Source organism: Cicer arietinum, chromosome 2 (genome assembly GCF_000331145.2).
Source record: "Cicer arietinum cultivar CDC Frontier isolate Library 1 chromosome 2, Cicar.CDCFrontier_v2.0, whole genome shotgun sequence".
Lineage (NCBI taxonomy): Eukaryota > Viridiplantae > Streptophyta > Magnoliopsida > Fabales > Fabaceae > Cicer > Cicer arietinum.
In genome coordinates, this window is record NC_021161.2 from 57,564 (window position 1) to 75,898 (window position 18,335).

Sequence of the window (18,335 nt, forward strand, 5' to 3'; positions counted from 1 at the left end):
ATTGCTTCCAAATAAATTATGTTCCTTCATCCAAAAAGAATTAAGGCAGACAACTTAAGATATAATCAAAACTGTCTATCTCCTTCCCTTCATTTTCCTACTACCAAATAAACCCTAAAAGCATGCTTGGGAGTTGGATTTGGAGGTGAATGAAAGAAAGGACTTGCTTTTCATTTTCAAATTAAAGAAGCTATAAAATATTTCTTAAAATAAATTAAGTGAAATTGAGATGTTATATAATAATTTATCATATCATTCTTTTCAATTTTTTTAAAATTTCAAATATATACAAAATATGGACTTAACCCATCAAAATATTCCCCTCAAAAACCAACTATCAAACATATGCTAAGGATACACACTCTAGGGGTATATTTAGGAGTTAGGTTTTGGAAGGAAAGTGAGGAGAAGACTTATTTTTCGTTTCTAGAATAACCAAATTATAAAATATTTTTAAAATCGATTAAAAGAGTATTTGAACTATTATATGATCATCAGTCATGTCATTCTTTTAAAAAAAATTAAATATCAAATATATCTTTCAAAGCCATCTAAAAATTCACCTTCCAAACATACCCTATTAGAATAGGGAGCTTATTAAAACAGAAAACTTAATACCATCAAGCAAGGCACTGTCTGCTTTGGACTACCGTTTGCTTCATTTTAAATAGAAGCTCATATGTCAATTAATTTTTCAGCTTTGAAAGATCAAAATAGATAATCTCTTTGAACCAAGAAAATATATAAAAACAAAATGCAGGTAACTTGAAAGTGACGCAAATGTGGTACACCAGCTTTCTTGGGTTTTTTGCAGATGCAGATCAGCCGCGTGTACCAGAGCATGCTGGTACAACTAACAGAGATCATTGAAGTTTTACAGTATGGAGCAAAATTTTCAACAGAACGTTGTACTCAAGACCTTCCAGGATCAATAAATGGAGCATGGGTCTTTAAAATATTATGAGTTAGAGAACGGAAACCTCTCAAAACAAACTTATCTCTGAGAAGTTTCCTCCATTTTTGCACTACATCCCCTTAAATTAGGCTACCTGAGCAACAGACTCAGACGCATCTGTTTCTTGCCTGAAAATTCGATATCATTAAAATAGTTAAAATCATATAACAGAAAAATCAACCTTTTTATATGAAGAACGTGATGAGAATTTGATCCATGGTTTTATTCTTCAGTTCTCAAGACTTACGAGGGTATCGATCATGGAATAGGATGCTGCCCATCCAGAAAGGAACTTCGAACTGATCACAGGAATTTGAATGAAGAAAATAATTTTTTAGGTAGATGAGGCATGCTTTAAGCTCACATTACATGGTTTTTATCTATTTGTCACATAGTTTTTATCTACACATTACATGGTTTTTATCTAGTCAAATGGAGAAATTGGGTTCTTTAAATTGACAAAGCCACCTTGCTAGAGACACCTAAAATTAAGCGCAGTTTGATGTATACCCTTTTAGCACACACTGCCGTGAAAATATGATTGACACCCATAACATAAACTATACATCAAAACATCACTAACTATAAGTGGGAGGCATAACAGAACGGACAGTTGATAGGTTTGAATTGGGAATGGAAAGTGTGGGAATCATTGCAGGAGAACTGTTGGACTGGGTAGTGGGGGGTGATTCCTGTCTCAGTAGGGGGTACTCTAATCATTGAGTATCATTTTATTTTCTTCCTTATGCAAGGAATTTATTCTCCGTCTAATGTCTGTCATTACTGGTTCATTCATCTTGTAAAGAGGATTCATCCTCTGAGTTCATCATCAAATTGAGTCAGTTTCTAATATTCTGTTGGTTCTATTACACTTTGATCAGAGCATTAAATTGTAGACAAAGCTCAGCGACGGTATGTGGTAGTATATATCAAGACACCAATAACAAGGTAAGAAAATAGAAGTGTCCAAAAAGGTACAGGTCTCACCTTGCAATTCCTTCCCCAACTTCCATTCTGAGAAAGCTTACAACCCTCACAGATGACCCCACCTCTTTGGATAGATTTTCCAGTACCACCTGCATAGAGACGTGAAAGATACTAGGTAAAGAATGGCCATTCAAACAAATGGGCTTCTTAGATGGATACTTCACAATACACCATATATATATATTATAAATAGCACATTTTTTATATGTGTATCTTGAGGAGTGAGGAATAAATCTTGACCACATAATTATACATAGATGGTCAAGATAAAAGTTTTTTAACAGACAGGATTACCTCAAAAAATTACATGATCACAGAAAAGTCACATGACTGTTATGTTTAAATCTTAACCATGCATGCATACATACATGTACGTATCTAAAGCAGACATTATTACATACATATATGCACATAATGCTACATCTGAGTGGTGGTATTAAAATCAAGAAAAATGTGTTCCCTGGCATTGCAAACAATAAATCACCTTCTTTTGCTGGTCATTGACCATAAGACATCTTAATACCTTCCTAGAATTTGAATGGCTTTCATGTTTGAAGCCTACTGGGCACCTGCAGATCTATATTGCATATTTGAGTGGCTTTCATGTTAGAAGACTTATTTCTTTTTATGTTAATTTGTGTTGCTGAGTCATAGGACCATTAGTGTCCTTTTCCTTTTATGTCCAGCTGTAATAGTACCTTTCTAGTATTATAGATGTAATCAAAGGAAATGAAATAAGACTCAGAATATTCAGAACTTTTTCATTGTTATAGGAGGTGCTCCCCTCGAAGGAGAATTTTCTTTCGTTTTGTGCTTTGTTCAGACATTTCATTGGTGGTTTCATTGAGTATGACTACTCCACCTACCCTTGAAGAAACTCTTCAAAAATTACTCCAAAACCAACAAACCCAGCAAGCCTTTCAACAGAACCTCACCGCCCTAACTACTGAGCTTCAAACCCTTCGTGGCCCGCCTTCCTCCACCAGGTTTACACAGCTATCATCCCCACCATGACCTTCCTCACCACCAAAACCCTTTTTCCACCTCTTCCATTAAGCTTGATATCCCTCAACTGGATCTTTAAGATCTCCCAGTTTTTTTATTTTCATCAAACACTAGAGGATCAACGTCTTCAATTGGCTTCTTTTTACATGGAAGGAGAAGCTCTTACATGGTACCAATGGATGCATTCGAATGGTCAGCTTCTGTCTTGGACTATGTTTCTTCATGCTCTGGAACTTAGGTTTGCTCCTTCTCACTATGAAGACCAAAAAGGTACCTTATTCAAACTTTGCCAAACTGGATCTGTCAAAGAATATCAAACAGAATTTGAATCCCTTACAAATCGCATAGTAGGGTTACCCTCACCATTTTACCTAAGTTGTTTCATTTCTGGTCTCAAACTTAAAATTCACAGAGAGGTCAAAGCCTTTCATGCGATTTCTCTTTCCCACACTATTAGCATAGCCAAATTACAGGAAGAAAAAGTCAATGACCGCCCTTCCTCATCCTTTACCCTCGCTCATCCACAACTTTCCCCAACTTATCCGGTCCTATCCCTTCCGCCCTTCCTTGTCCCCTTTTTCGCACACCCCAAACACACCCACTCAACCAAACACACCACCCAAAACAGCCACCCCCATATGCCGCTTGTCACCTAACAAACTTCAAATTTATAATTGCAACGACAAATTTTCACTTGGCCACCATGACAAGTGAGACCCTGACCACTTACTCATAGATACTTCACAAAATACTGTACCCGACCCAAAACCTCAAACACTTCGGCCCAAATCAATTTGCATGCCTTAATGGGTCACACTATAACCCAAACCTTACGTCTTCCTTGTCCCCTTTTTCGCACACCCCAAACACACCCACTCAACCAAACACACCACCCAAAACAGCCACCCCCATATGCCGCTTGTCACCTAACAAACTTCAAATTTATAATTGCAACGACAAATTTTCACTTGGCCACCATGACAAGTGAGACCCTGACCACTTACTCATAGATACTTCACAAAATACTGTACCCGACCCAAAACCTCAAACACTTCGGCCCAAATCAATTTGCATGCCTTAATGGGTCACACTATAACCCAAACCTTACGTCTTCCTTGTCCCCTTTTTCGCACACCCCAAACACACCCACTCAACCAAACACACCACCCAAAACAGCCACCCCCATATGCCGCTTGTCACCTAACAAACTTCAAATTTATAATTGCAACGACAAATTTTCACTTGGCCACCATGACAAGTGAGACCCTGACCACTTACTCATAGATACTTCACAAAATACTGTACCCGACCCAAAACCTCAAACACTTCGGCCCAAATCAATTTGCATGCCTTAATGGGTCACACTATAACCCAAACCTTACGTCTTTTGGGCGTCGTCGAGTCCAGCCCTGTGGTTATTTTGGTTGATAGGGGAAGCACACCTAACTTTCGTCGAGTCCTTCCCTTACAACAAGCCCAACTGATCCAAGTCTTTGTAGGCAATGTGACTCTATGAGTCATCAAATGGACCTCATAGTGGGCTCTCATCATTTTTTGGTGGACTTTTTTGTCCTTCCTCTTAGTGGAGCGAATATTGTTTTGAAAGTTCAATGGGTCAAAACCTTGGGGCCTGTACTAACAGACTATGAGAAACTCACCGTGCAATTTATGAAAAATGGAATTGTGGTCTGTAACATCCCACTTTTTGGGACATTATCTCGAAATACTATGTTTAAGATGCATTCCATTTTTTTTCATGAAAATATTTTAATTCTCGTGCAAGCAAAAATACATAATTACACATATAAATTCAAACAACCAATCGATAATTAATTAGAAATCCTCAAGTATCTCAATCAAATAATTGAATACTCAAGTTTTATGAAACAAAAATGTCATACCAAAATAGAAAATTAATAAATGGTATAAAATAGAGTCTAACAGAAATAAAGCCCCTAAAGCTGACCACCACTACCCATCTTAGAAATTAAAAGAAATGATCCATCTATTCATCCGAAAATACCTTCGGGTGCGAAATCAAATTGAGGACGTCACCTGTCAAATGTAATTGTGGTCCAACAACTAAAGGGCGAACCTAAACATGGGCCTTCTAAGTCCTCGTTGCATCAAATGAGTTTTTTTATGGCCACTAATGCTTTGGACTCTTGTTACCATCTCCATATACTAGAGTCCCCACCAAAGTCCACAACAGTCATTGAACCGGACCCTCGCATCCACCACTTATTGACACAATTTGACCACATCTTCCAAATCCCTACAACTTTACCACCACCGCGCACATCTTCCAAATCCGATCAACGTGCTCCCTTATCGATATCCTCATTTCCAAAAGAAAGAAATGGATAACCAAATCAAGGACATTCTTCAACAAGGAGTCATCCAACCCAGTTTGAGTGTTTTCTCCTCCCCAGTAGTGGTTGTTTGAAAAAAGGATGGTTCATGGCAATTATGCATGGATTACATAGCACTCAACACCATCACCGCCAAGGACCACTTTCCTATTCCGGCCATCGATGAGCTTTATGGAACACGTTGGTTCTCAAAACTGGACCTTGGTTATGGGTACCCCCAAATTCGCATTTTGCCAAGTGATGTCCATAAGATAGCCTATCGAACTCATCAAGGACATTAAGAATTCTTGGTCACGTCGTTTGGTTTGTGCAATGCACCCTCTACATTCAAGGAAACCATGAATGTTATATTTGAACCATTTTTGCGCCGATTTGTCATCATCTTCTTTGACAACATTCTTATTTACAACAGGTCATTTAGGGAGCACAGCACCTTCGAGCAGTATTTGAGTGCTTGGCAACACATCCATCTCTTACCTGGGTCACATTGTGTCAGCTAAATGGATTGGTCCTGACCCTGAGAAAATTGATGCCATGCTAACTTGGCCTTCTCCAAAGAATATCAAACAGTTACATGGATTCTTAGGCCTTACAGGTTTTTATTGAAAATTTGTTCAAAACTATGCATCAATTGCTCATCCTCTTACTGAACTTCTTAAAAAGATACTTTTGCTTGGACAGCACCTGCATAACTAGCACCGAGAGGCTTAAAGAAGCAATGACTAAGGCTCTGGTGTTAGCCTTACCTAACTTTGAGGAGGAATTCACCATTGATACTGATGCATCGGGTTTAGGCATGGACGATGTCCCCTCCCACCTGAACAACAACTTTATCTTGCTAATTTACTTGGTTATTCCTACGAGATAGTGTATAAGCCTGGTATTCAAAATCGCATAGTAGCTGATGCTTTACTGCACGTTCATAATCTTGAGTCTGTTCACTTTGCCAACACAGTTCCACAATTGGATTTCCTTGCAAAATTGAAAGAAGAGTTGAAATCTGATAGGGAGTTTCAAGGGTTGATTCAAAAAGTTCAAACTGACCCATCCAACTTTGAACATTTAGGTTCTTGATGATTTGTTATTTCTCAAAGGAAAGCTTTACATTCCCTATGCTTCCAAATTCAAAAACATTTTACTTAAAGAGTTTCACTTGTCCACAATTGGAGGTCACAGTGGTATTCACAAGACATATGGTAGCCTTAAAGAAAATGTGTTCTGGAATGGTATGAAAAGTGATGTCACTGAATTTGTTAATCCCTGTATGTTTGCCAACAAACCAAGATACCATTGCACTAGCTTTACAACCTATGCCATTACCTTCAGTTGTATGGGAGGACATTTCCCTAGACTTCATTGTAGGGCTGCCTTCTTTCCAAACTAATACAGCTATCTTGGTAGTTGTTGACAGATTCTCAAAGGCTGCACACTTTGGCATGTCGCCTGGTAATTTTACTTCCAGTAAAGTGGCAGATCTCTTTGCTTAAGTGGTCTTCAAACATCATGGCATGCCTAAAAGCATTGTTTCGGGTCGGGATCCTATTTTCCTTAGCCAATTTTGAAAGCAACTATTTCACAATTGTGGAACCAAGTTAAGGATGTCTTCTGCGTATCATCCACAAAGCGATGGTCAAACTGAAATTTTCAACAAAGTCCTTCAACAAGATCTCAGATGCTTTGTCAGTGAACAACCAAGTCATTGGGGTAAATTCTTACATCTAGCAGAATGGCATTATAACACCTTGATACACACTTCGCCAAGCTTTTCCCCATTCGTAGTTGTTTTTTGGGAAACCTCCTTCATTACCACGGTAAATTGTTGGAAGTTTCCATCTACAGGCTTTGGAGATGACCCTCCAAACACGAGACCAGATACAGCAGTTACTCAAGAAAAAACTTAAGAAAGCTCAATTGACAATGAAACACTTTGTTGATCAACACCGTATTGCACATCCCTTCAAGAAAGGAGACTTGGTCATGGATAAACTATGCCTCTCGCCAGACCTCTGTGGTGGAACGCTGAGTTTACAAACTCTGTAAGCGTTTTTATGGACCTTTCAAGATCACTCAATGCATTGGTGATGTTGCCTTCAAGCTAGACTTACCCACTTCCAGCAAACTACACCCGGTTTTCCATGCTTCCAAGCACAAATCGTTCCACGGTTTGACCACACCAACACTACAATTACTCCCTGACATTGTGGACAATCAACCATTGGTTTACCCATTAGCCGTTTTGGATTGGGACGTTAATCCTAATAATCCTCCTTTGGCCCTTATTCAATGGTCGAACACGTTTCCTGAAGACGCCACCTGGGAACTTGCATCTGACACCAAGGATTTTTATCCCAACTTCCACCTTGAGGACAAGGTGTTTGCAGAAGAGGAAAGGGATATAATGGACTTAAGTGAGGCTCGAGATGACAATGATGAGGATGGAATAGATGATGCCATTCCCCAAATTTGGGCCAAACTTAACTGAGTCAAGCCCAAATGGATGAAGGATTATGAGATCCTTAAGAAGAGAGGCATGACACCCTAAAAAGGTTCTAGAAGACTAGTTTCTTTTGATGTTAAAGTCTGTGTTGCTGAGTCAAAGAACCATTAGTGTCCTTATCCTTTTATGTCCAGTTGTAATAGTACCTTTCTAGTTCTATATATGTAATCAAAGGAAATGAAATAAGACTTGGAATATTCAGAACTTTTATATTGTTAAAGGAGGTGCTCCCCTCGAAGGAGAATTTTCTTTCTTTTTGTGCATTGTTCAGACCTTTCAATCTGGTACTAACAATCTCACAATTCTTATTGCTTATTCCTTGAATCAGAAATGGAGGAGACATTATCAATTTTAGATGGCACAGATTAGGCTCATATGGAGTATAGGTGAGTTCAAATTAAAAAAATAAAATAAAAATAAAAAATTCTTGATATTTCATGCCTACTACCACAGCCATCATTATTCATTAGGTATTGAATAATTCTATCAGATGATTGGGAGACTCAAATGAGGATCCATTACTCATTTACTCTTGAGAAAAACTACATATATTGCAACCTTTGACACAATAAGCATGGTTTTGGAAGCACCAACAAGCCACCTTTGAAACATTTATTAAAAATATATTTGAGATATTCATTTGGACTTAAATTAAGCCATTAAAATTTAATTGTGAAGTCGGTTGACAACTGTAAATTATCTTGCAAAATCTTGGTTCGGCCCATACCATGCTTATACATCTTGTAACAAGAGACTTAAATATTCATGAGGCATCGGCCATCAAGTATCCCTTTTCTCAATCAAGCACTTAGACAAACTTCATTGTTACTATTGTCCGTAGCTTGTGTTTTATCTCTCTTTTGATAACTTTTACTGTGCTATTTTAAAAACAAGCTTATATATATACATGATAGTATCGGTATATGAGGCAAGGTTGTAATGATATAAGTAAATACTGAAGGTTTTCTTACTTTACCATTAGCGACCTATATGCTCATATTTATGGTTGAAAAGGAAATGGTAGAACTAGAAACCAAGGTATCGGGTCATGACATGTTTTCCCTTTCTAAGAATAAAGGAAGAGTGACAAATGAAATTAAGAAGTAAAAGGGACGAATTCTGAAACAACTCATGCATTGGTAGAATTTTATTTCTTTCTCCAACCAAAATAGTGATATTGGCAAACAAATATACCCATCCTAATTTCAATTTTTTCATAAATTAAACCAATTCGATTTAGAGAATAAGAAAAAGCTCACATACCTTCACATTCATAGTATCATTCATAACAAACTTTTGGTTCATAAGCACAACATCCTCAAAGTACTTGCGCAAACGACCTTCAACCATTTTGTCTATGGCCATCTGAGACTTACCAGAGGCTTCTGCCTGAAATATAAAAACCGAACAGAATCCTAAACTAAATTTTTTGGTTCTGTTTCTATAATGTGGTAAAGAAAACGGCACTTAGCACAAGAACTAGAAAAATCAAAAAATCTAATGAGATAAACATTGGGCAGATTGCATTCATATACTAGCATGGACAATATGATCTATTCATAAATCCAAAAGAAATTATAGATAGAATATGAATACCTGAGATTTAAGAACTTCGCGCTCATTTTCTAATGCATCCGAAGGCACAAGTTCCTTTGTTAAGAATAATGGTTTTGTTGCGACTACATGCATGGCCAATTCTGATCCAACACGTTGAAGTGCATCCACGTGTGTTTTAACACCATCAACTTCAAGGGATAAGATTCCAGCAATGCGACCCAAACCTAATCAAATAGGAGAAGGATGTCAGGATCTAATAACACATGACATAAGTGGATAAATGAATCATTGTTGTTGTTGTTATTATTATTATTGAGATGAGTTTAAGTAGGTACCAGGTTTGGGACTGGTGTGAAGATATGTCGATACAAGACCATGAGATGGTGCAGGCATGACATAACCTCTTCTAAGTCTTACATTCTCTCCCATCATGGCAGCTACTTGAGTGATAGCGTTTTGAACGCTAGTTTCTCCATTGATCTTTGGATGTTGAAGATTCAATCTCATATCCTCCAAACATTGAGGTCCAAAGTGAAAGGAAGAAGAATTATCGAGCAACAAAGCTTGGTTAGCCAAACACAATGCCAAGTGTTGAAAGATGTCATTTCTGGCAACGAAGTCAGTTTCGCAGTTGAGTTCAATGAGAGCTGTTTTGTTGTGGTTTTGAGCGAGAGCGAGCAAACCTTCCGAAGCAGTTCTAGATGATTTCTTGGAAGCCAGAATGATTCCCCTCTTTCTCAGTTCCTTCTGGGCGGCTTCGATATCCCAATTTGAATCCACTAGAGCCGCTTTCACGTCTTTAATGGGGGCGCTTGTTCTTTCTCTCAATTGCTTTATCAGATTCATTTCATTAGAAACCGAAATTGATGAATAATTTGCGCCGTTCATCAACTTCCTAAAAACACGACTGCTGGCTCCACTTAAACCCATGACGCTCTCTGAGAAGCAAGAAACATCATAATCAAGTTTCATTTATCATTCCTTGTAGAAAAAACAAATCAACAAGTAATCGGAACAACAACAACAATGAGCAAATTAGCAAGTAATCAACAACAACATTCCCCATTTTTTATCAAATCAACGAGTAATCAACAATAATCCCCAATTTTGATCAAATCAACAAGTAATCTACAATAACAATCCCCTTCAGAAAATTAACAAGTAATCAAATCAACAAGTAATCAACAAGAAACCCTAGAACAAGGTAATAAACTTAACAAAAGTCTGAAAATACCAGAACTGGCTTCTTGTTAATATCAAAATACCCCAAATTTAAACAAATCAAAAACCCTAATAATGATTTCACATCACAAGTGTACTACTAGTAGTCCCAAATTCATAAGCAATCAACCAATTTCATACAATTATAGTCGTATAAAAAATCCCAATTCAGAAAACCCTAAAATCACAAAACTCAAAATCTAAGTTCCATTACCTTTTTTATGGCTACCTTCACTGTTGGAAGCTTTGTGAATTCCTTTGGAGGTGCGACGTGGGCGGAGGAATGGTCGTGGAGGCCGACTGGTGGGTGGCTCACGACTAGGAGAGAGAATAGAGGGTGGACACGCGAGAACAGAAAATCAGGTAATGGTCGAGAGACGAGAGATGGCGCGCAACTGGGAGAGAGAAGAGAGGGGAAGGCGACCGCAGCGGCTGGTGGGAAGTGTGTAATGTAAAATGAGAGTAGTTTCAAACGTTGGGTGTCTTGGGTCTAAGGTGCAAAAACAAAAACTCAGGATGGTTAAAGTTCAAAACATATTGGGTAATAAATATAATTTTTGGAAGTTTAGGGTAATCCAGGTCTCACTTGCATGTAGGGATGACATGACAATTAGATTCAAATTCCATGGTTATCCACACAAAAAAATTAGAATAAGTTGAGTAAAAACTCACAAAAAAATTCCATGTTTAATTTAATTAATTATTTTATTTTATGTTTTAGCATCTATTGATATTATTAGACAACTACAATATTTATAATCGAAAGATAAATATTTGCAAACTTTTGAAGAATTTGATTCTAATGAATATGTAAATAATTGTGGTTTAGTAACTAATAATTATGTCTTATTAATCGTGACTTTATAATTATACTTGCAACATCCTATCAATTTTTTTTTATAGATCTCGAATAATAGTGTCGTAGAACTTGCAACTTCATAAAGTATTATTATGGATATTTGAATGTGTATTGTCATATGTGTTCATTTGAAATATTCTAAGTTATAAAATATTTTGGTTTATAATACTTTATGATTGAATTTAAGATATTTGAATAATTTTTAAATTTAATCACAACAATATAATTTATTTATCGATCTATTTTAGTTAAAACATAGGTAATGGATATGGGTACTGACATGTAGACATGTAGGTATTCAAATGGTAAGGATATTAAAGTTAATACTCAAAAGGGGTACAGACACGAGTGTGGATATTTTTGATATCACATGTATCGGAACGGATACTACAATACCCTACCCAAATCCTATCTATTGTCATCTTATATGCCTTTGACTCCATTTGATTAAATATACTAAATTTGTTTGCTCTGGTGTGGTGGATGATGGAACTTTTCAACAACAAGAAAAGTCAATTGAATGTTTATTTTGTTACGTTAATATTATTTTGTTTTCATTCTCGACCTTTAAATACATTATCAAAAATTAAAATCGGATAGTATACAAAAATTAAGCATTCAATAAAAACAAAACAAAAAAAATTAGAAATACAATAACATTCACTTTTAATTTAGTCTCAAAATCAAAACCTAATACAAGTAGTTTTATAATTGTTACTATAATAATAAAATAATAATATTAAGACACGTTTTAATGATTCAAATGTATAAATAACATAATGAGAAGAAAAAAATTAAAAAATAAATATAATTTTATGATTAAATTAAATACTAAAGAAAATATTAATGATATTAATGTTATGAAATTTGAAAGATCAGCTTAAAAGAAACTTATTTTTTAATTAAAAAAAAAGTCATTTAACAAAACTATTAAAAGACTATTGAAATAAAAATGTAAAGATAGTATGCAAATAATGTAAAATAATTTTATAGTTTCATTAAATTTTAACTTTTCAATTTGTCATATTATATTGAGGTGACATATCAATTTTTAAATCAGTGACAATTATAAAACTATTTGATATTGTGACAAATTATAATTAGATGACAGTGTAAAATTATTTTACATTATCAATACACTGCTTTTATTCTCTTGAAATAATTTATTAAAAATTTTATTCAAATATAATTTCATTTAATATAACTTTTTTCTTTCAAAAAATCTTATGAGTGATGGCAAATTTACATACATTAAAGGTGGAGAAATCAGATATCTTAGGTTCAATCCCATATAATATAATATTAAATGTCTCTATACCTTTTACTGTATAACATATTTTTTTATAGGCATAGTGAGTGTTTTGCTGAAACCTAGCATTTTTGTTGCTTTCCATTCTGCAGAAAAATCGTATTTTCTTAAGCCAAAAATGTCATGAATTGAGGATGACGATAGAAATGGGATCAACAGTTTACCTGACACTGTTCTCTACCATATTCTCACTTTTCTCCCAACCAAACTGGCCAATGCCACTAGAGTTCTTTCTAAGTTCCCTACCATATTCTCTCTTTTCTCCCAACCAAACTGGCCATTGCCACTAGAGTTCTTTCGAAACGATGGAGACATCTATGACACGAGATGTAGCTTTTAATAATAAAAGTATTCAATTAGGACTGAAAATTGGTTGTGAATAAACAATTTTCTCACCTTCCGAGATCTTCAATACGGTGTCCGTGTGTGTGGAGCAAAGGGTGCACCCTAAGTCTACACAATCTTTATCAACAAAAAAACAAGTTTAGTTACATATAGTCTACACATAGAGCAAGATTTTCAACTAAAAAACAAGTTTAGTTATCTTTAACAAAACAAAATTAATTTCAAATTTCAATGGTAAAACATTTCATTCTAGCATTCAGTTGAACATTCAAAGAGTTCTCCGTAGTACATATCACACTTACAATATTCTCAATACTCCTCTAGTATTTCCTCTAGAAGTCCCATTATTAAGGAACTACATAATATCAAACAACAGAAATTTCCATCAAATGTAATAGTTGGAGAGGATACATATTTTTTTGTCTCAAATAGGATCAAGAGAGATTTGCTTCCACGACAGCCTCGCTAGGTAAACCTTTTACTGTGATAGTTATATGACAAGTGCGCTTTTTAATTGAGTTGGCTCGCCCTTGAGCTCGAGCTCTTACTCTTTTCAAAGTTTTCCCTTCGTTAACCTCTGCTTTACTAACAACTAAACTTGATTTACTTAGACCCAAGTTATTGCTTGCATTTGCTCCAGCAGAAAACACTATCTTAAGAATGGCCTCACATGCTCGATAAGGCATGAGTTCCAATATCATAAGTGTTTCTTCATATGGACGTCCACGAATCTGATCGATTACTCTTCGAGCTTTATCAGCAGACATACGAATGTGTCGTCCCACAGCATAAGCTTCTGCATATGATTTGTTGCTCTCCTGTACTGCAGTGCAACATAAAATTCAAATATATGTTAACTATTTTTCCATATCCTTCTAAGCAGATAAATGACTACATTAACATCAAATACATGATGAAATATTTGTAGACATGGTCTTATATACTGAAAACTGGAAAGCCGAAATATGTGATGCATGCCTTGTGTGTGTCATCTATATATACTATAAAATAATAGAGGTGGACAATCATGGCCCTTGCTTGCTTGAAAAAGCCCAACTATCACCACCTCAAAACCTTTAGCAATAGAAAGGAATTGAGTGTTCATAGTACAATACTGAATATAACAACATTCACAACTTAATATTATTTTGAGCCTAAATACCCATCACGAGTAGCAATATTTATTTTTTTGCAAAGGTAAAAGAAGGTTACATTACGACGGCCGCACACAAGCACATGAGACACCACATCCCTTCTTAAATTCCCAAAAACAGTACTACTTGTAGTAAGAACTAAGAACCCCCAATACCAAGGCTATGACAGGCCAAAACACAAATCCAGACCTGCATAAAAACTGCATGTACAAAGTCATTGCAAAAGTGCCATATCCCTCTCCTTGAAGCGCAAGCCTTTTTTTTCAACATTACACTATTTGAGATCCAATCATACCAAAACAAACACACTAGAAAATCACTCCCTGTCAACGAAAAACAGAATACAAAACTCCAACCTCGTAACAATGTGAATGAAGATAAAGAATGTGGATAAAAAAGTAAATATTGTAGGATTGCTAAGTAAGTTTACAGAGTCAAATAAGTGAACTTGATCAAATCGGGGTCACGTCCTAGCAATACTACTGAGGATTATTTATTTATTTGTGTAGGGGGTTTGGCCTTGGCAGGGAGCAGTAATTACATTCATGCTCGACCAACAAGACATAATCGATATAATAGCAAAGTAGATGAATGAGTGAACAGGAAACATGAGAAATTGATAGCACCCGGAAAGATGGTTTAGAAGTTTTATTCAATACATATAAATAATAATAATTAATAATGATAAATAATTAGAGTTACGATAATGAAATGAGCATAAAGAGTACCTCCGAACTGGGCAGTGTGAAAGTGACAAGCGAAAGGGTTGTTATTGTTGTTGTTGTTATTGGGGGTAACCCTAACGGTTTTGATGGAGATCTGGTTGAAAGAGGAAGAACATCGAATTCGGGCGGAGGGTAACGGGAATTTAAAATGAAATTGCGGAGCAAGAGGTTGGAGTTGCAGCGGGTTATCGCGAAGAGGAGAATGAAGGTTTATGGCTAAAGAGAGAGCCATTCAGATTGTGATAACACAGCAACCAAACACACTTCAACTTCTCAAATATGATGATAAGACAGGCTCACTGGATGGATAAATGCAAATGAAATAAAGTTTGCTTTTTTTTTTTTTTTTCTTTTTCTTTTTTTCACAGAGAAATGAAGTTACCTCTCTTATTCTCTATATTATTTTTATTTCTCCATATTCACTTTTGTTTTTTCTTTCTATTAATTTGGGCTGGTGGTGATAGACAAATATCAACAACAAAAATTCACCAAAAGAAGTATAAAAAAAAAAACAAAAGAAAAATAGATACAATAATTGATAAATTGTTAAGGTATAGATTTTATAATAATATTAATATTTTATTTTTATCAATTTGCAAAATTAGTCTCACCATTTTTTATCTACAATATTTTTGGTATTTCTATTCAATTTTAGTTTGATTAAAAAGGAATTATATTAACTAAAAAGAATGATAACTTTCAACGTCATACATTAAATCTGACAAAGAAAAATATGGGTACAACGTATGAACAAAAAAAATGAAAATTGTGACAAAGTTAAGTTAAAAAATGTGCACGTCTATTTATTTTTATTGGAGAATAATTAAGGAGTAGGTCAAATTCGTGTGATAAAATATAGATATAATCTATTTAATGAGAATAAGTAATCGAGTAAACTATTTCTACAAAAAGACTACATCTTAAAAAATAAAGAGCTATTGAATGTCACTTTGCAATATAAACCACTGATGGATAATTAATTCATTTTCAACTTTTAAAATTATTCATTTTATAATTTAATTAATAACACATAGATAATTCATGCATCTATATCATTGTACATCATACTATCGTATACCACGATAATTAAAATATGTCACATCATGATTTGTTCATATTTTATAATACCATATATCAAAACTATCGGATTTTAAAATAGTGAAACTATTTTCACGAATTGGTGAAAACGGAAGACAAAAACTACAATTAAGCCTAAGATATAAGAGGAAATAATTCAAAACCAAAAAGACTTAACTCTCGTTTTAGTCCGCCTCCCCCTATTTTTACTAATTTATGAAATCAGTTCCCTATTTTAAAATTAGACCATTTTTGCCTTTTAACTAAAAAATTATGGTGTAACATGTTTTAAATAATGTGACATATGATAATATTGAATAATTAATACCCAAGAAATCGCAATAAAACTTCTAAATATTTAACTTTCAACTTCAAATTTTTTTTATATTTGTAATTTAATTAATGATGTATAAATAATTAATGCAATTAGATGGTTTTCAGTATCGTCTTAATGTTTTTGAAGTTCATGTTCGAATCAAAAAATTAGTCCCCTAAAATCGCAAAATCTTAACATCAAGATTCTAAAATTTGATGGTGGATGGTTGCGTCTGGTAGACTGCAACCACTGTCACAAACTTAGTGGTAGAAAACTTGCTATTTGACTATTTATTTTAGACATAAAGTGCAAATATAAAATTTGAGAGTGCTCAATGTACAAAATTAAGAATTTCAATATAATTTTTTAAAGGTTATGATGTATTATAAAAACCATTGGGTACCTCCCTAATTGGGGGCTCTGTGTTGAGACAAAATCTCTCAAATGATTTTAATGATAACAAAATTACTTAAGAGATTATGATTGTGGTTAATGACTAACATGTGCTCTTGAGTGTATTCATATAAGATAATAGGTTATTAATCATTAAGGCAAAAAGAAGGAAAATGTGATTTTGGCCTGAGGATGGAAATTGCTGCAAACGTGAGGATGGGCTGCAATTTGAAAAACTCCAGATTTGGACAATCTGATCTCTCACCAGAACAAATGTGTTTATTCAAATGCATAACAATGTCAAACATGAATAAATAAAGCATTTAAAATTAAGAGTCAAAAGGTCAAAAGAAAAAGATGAATATGGCTAGATCTAGTATGCAGAGGATGGCAGAATAGGCAGATGATAGGCCAGCAAAAGTGAAAGCAACCTATCAAGCATGTGCAAAGGCTAAAATCTGAACATTTAATGGGATTGCACGTTTTAATACATGAAGAAGTCAAGTTAACAAAAGGCAACTTGAAACAAACCAAAAATGGAAGATCACATGTTGCTGCCATATCTGATCCTCGGACTGAGTATGACAGTCCTATGTCATAGGGTGGCTTTTTCTCTCTTGTCAACATCACCTCAAAAGATGAAGCCAACCTAGACCTTAAAGTCTTCGAAAAATGCAGCTCAAAAACAGCCTTGCACTTTGATTAAAGAGAAAAAGCAAGGACATGTCAAGATCAAAGCTATGCTGCGTGAGGATGGGATCTGCCTAAGCCTAACAAGCTGAGTAGCAGTTCTGTAGTTATGATGAAAACCTTGGATCCTTTGAAAATGAGCTCCAACGGTCATCAAGGACTTGGATCTCTATAAAATGCTAACAACCTCTCCATTGGAAGACACACAACACACTTGCATAAAAAGATCAAGTATCTTAAAGCTTTCAAGAAGCAAATCACATCCTCTCTTATTACTTTCTTTGATCCTACACTATATCTTTGTATATCCTTTGAGAAAGTATTAAGTATCAATCACTTTCTTTCTACTTTGTAATTTCCTAGTGAGTGAAGCTTGGAAATATTTAAAAATTGATTGTAAGCTTGGTGAAGCTTGATAATACACAGTTTGTAATCATCCTCGGGTTGAGGATCGATCTGTTTGAAAGTTAGTAAAATCTCACAAGGGTGTGAGGACTGGACGTAGCCATCTTTGGGTGAACCAGTATAAAATTGTGTGTGTGTCCCTCATATTCTGCTCCTATTTTTTTGCTCAGCTTAGATCTAACGATTTAAAAATCCCATCCTCGAGCTAGCCATCCTCTGCAAGAGGATAGTTTTTAAAACACTTAAAAATTGTTTTTAACAGCAAAATCCCTATTCAACCCCCCCTTCTAGTGATATTTAGCTACAACAATTGGCATCAGAGCAAGGTTCTCTAAAAAATACACCTAACAGTGTAAGAGAAAAAGATCCAAAAAGAAAAATGTCAAAAGCTAAGTACATCCTTGAAGGAGGATCATCCAGCCGACCTCCCTACTTTGATGGTACAGATTACTATCATTGGAAAGGTAA

The 18,335-nt window shown here is 35.1% G+C and overlaps 2 protein-coding genes across 2 annotated transcripts; both read right to left on the reverse strand.

Annotated features, from left to right (window-relative positions):
- Window positions 1–558: 558 nt before the first annotated feature.
- LOC101497569 (elongation factor Ts, mitochondrial) lies at window positions 559–11,086 on the reverse strand. Its single transcript, XM_027331854.2, has 6 exons — window positions 10,809–11,086; window positions 9,709–10,311; window positions 9,413–9,597; window positions 9,080–9,205; window positions 1,943–2,031; window positions 559–1,083 (listed from the first exon to the last, which is right to left on the reverse strand). Exons 2-6 carry the CDS (start codon window positions 10,301–10,303, stop codon window positions 1,041–1,043), a joined length of 1,038 nt encoding a protein of 345 aa, XP_027187655.1. The 5' UTR covers window positions 10,304–10,311; window positions 10,809–11,086; the 3' UTR covers window positions 559–1,040.
- Window positions 11,087–13,322: 2,236 nt separating this feature from the next.
- LOC101497903 (large ribosomal subunit protein uL22c-like) lies at window positions 13,323–15,289 on the reverse strand. The gene is made up of 2 exons (XM_004489123.3): window positions 14,990–15,289; window positions 13,323–13,930 (listed from the first exon to the last, which is right to left on the reverse strand). Exons 1-2 carry the CDS (start codon window positions 15,216–15,218, stop codon window positions 13,542–13,544), a joined length of 618 nt encoding a protein of 205 aa, XP_004489180.1. The 5' UTR covers window positions 15,219–15,289; the 3' UTR covers window positions 13,323–13,541.
- Between the last annotated feature and the right edge of the window lie 3,046 nt (window positions 15,290–18,335).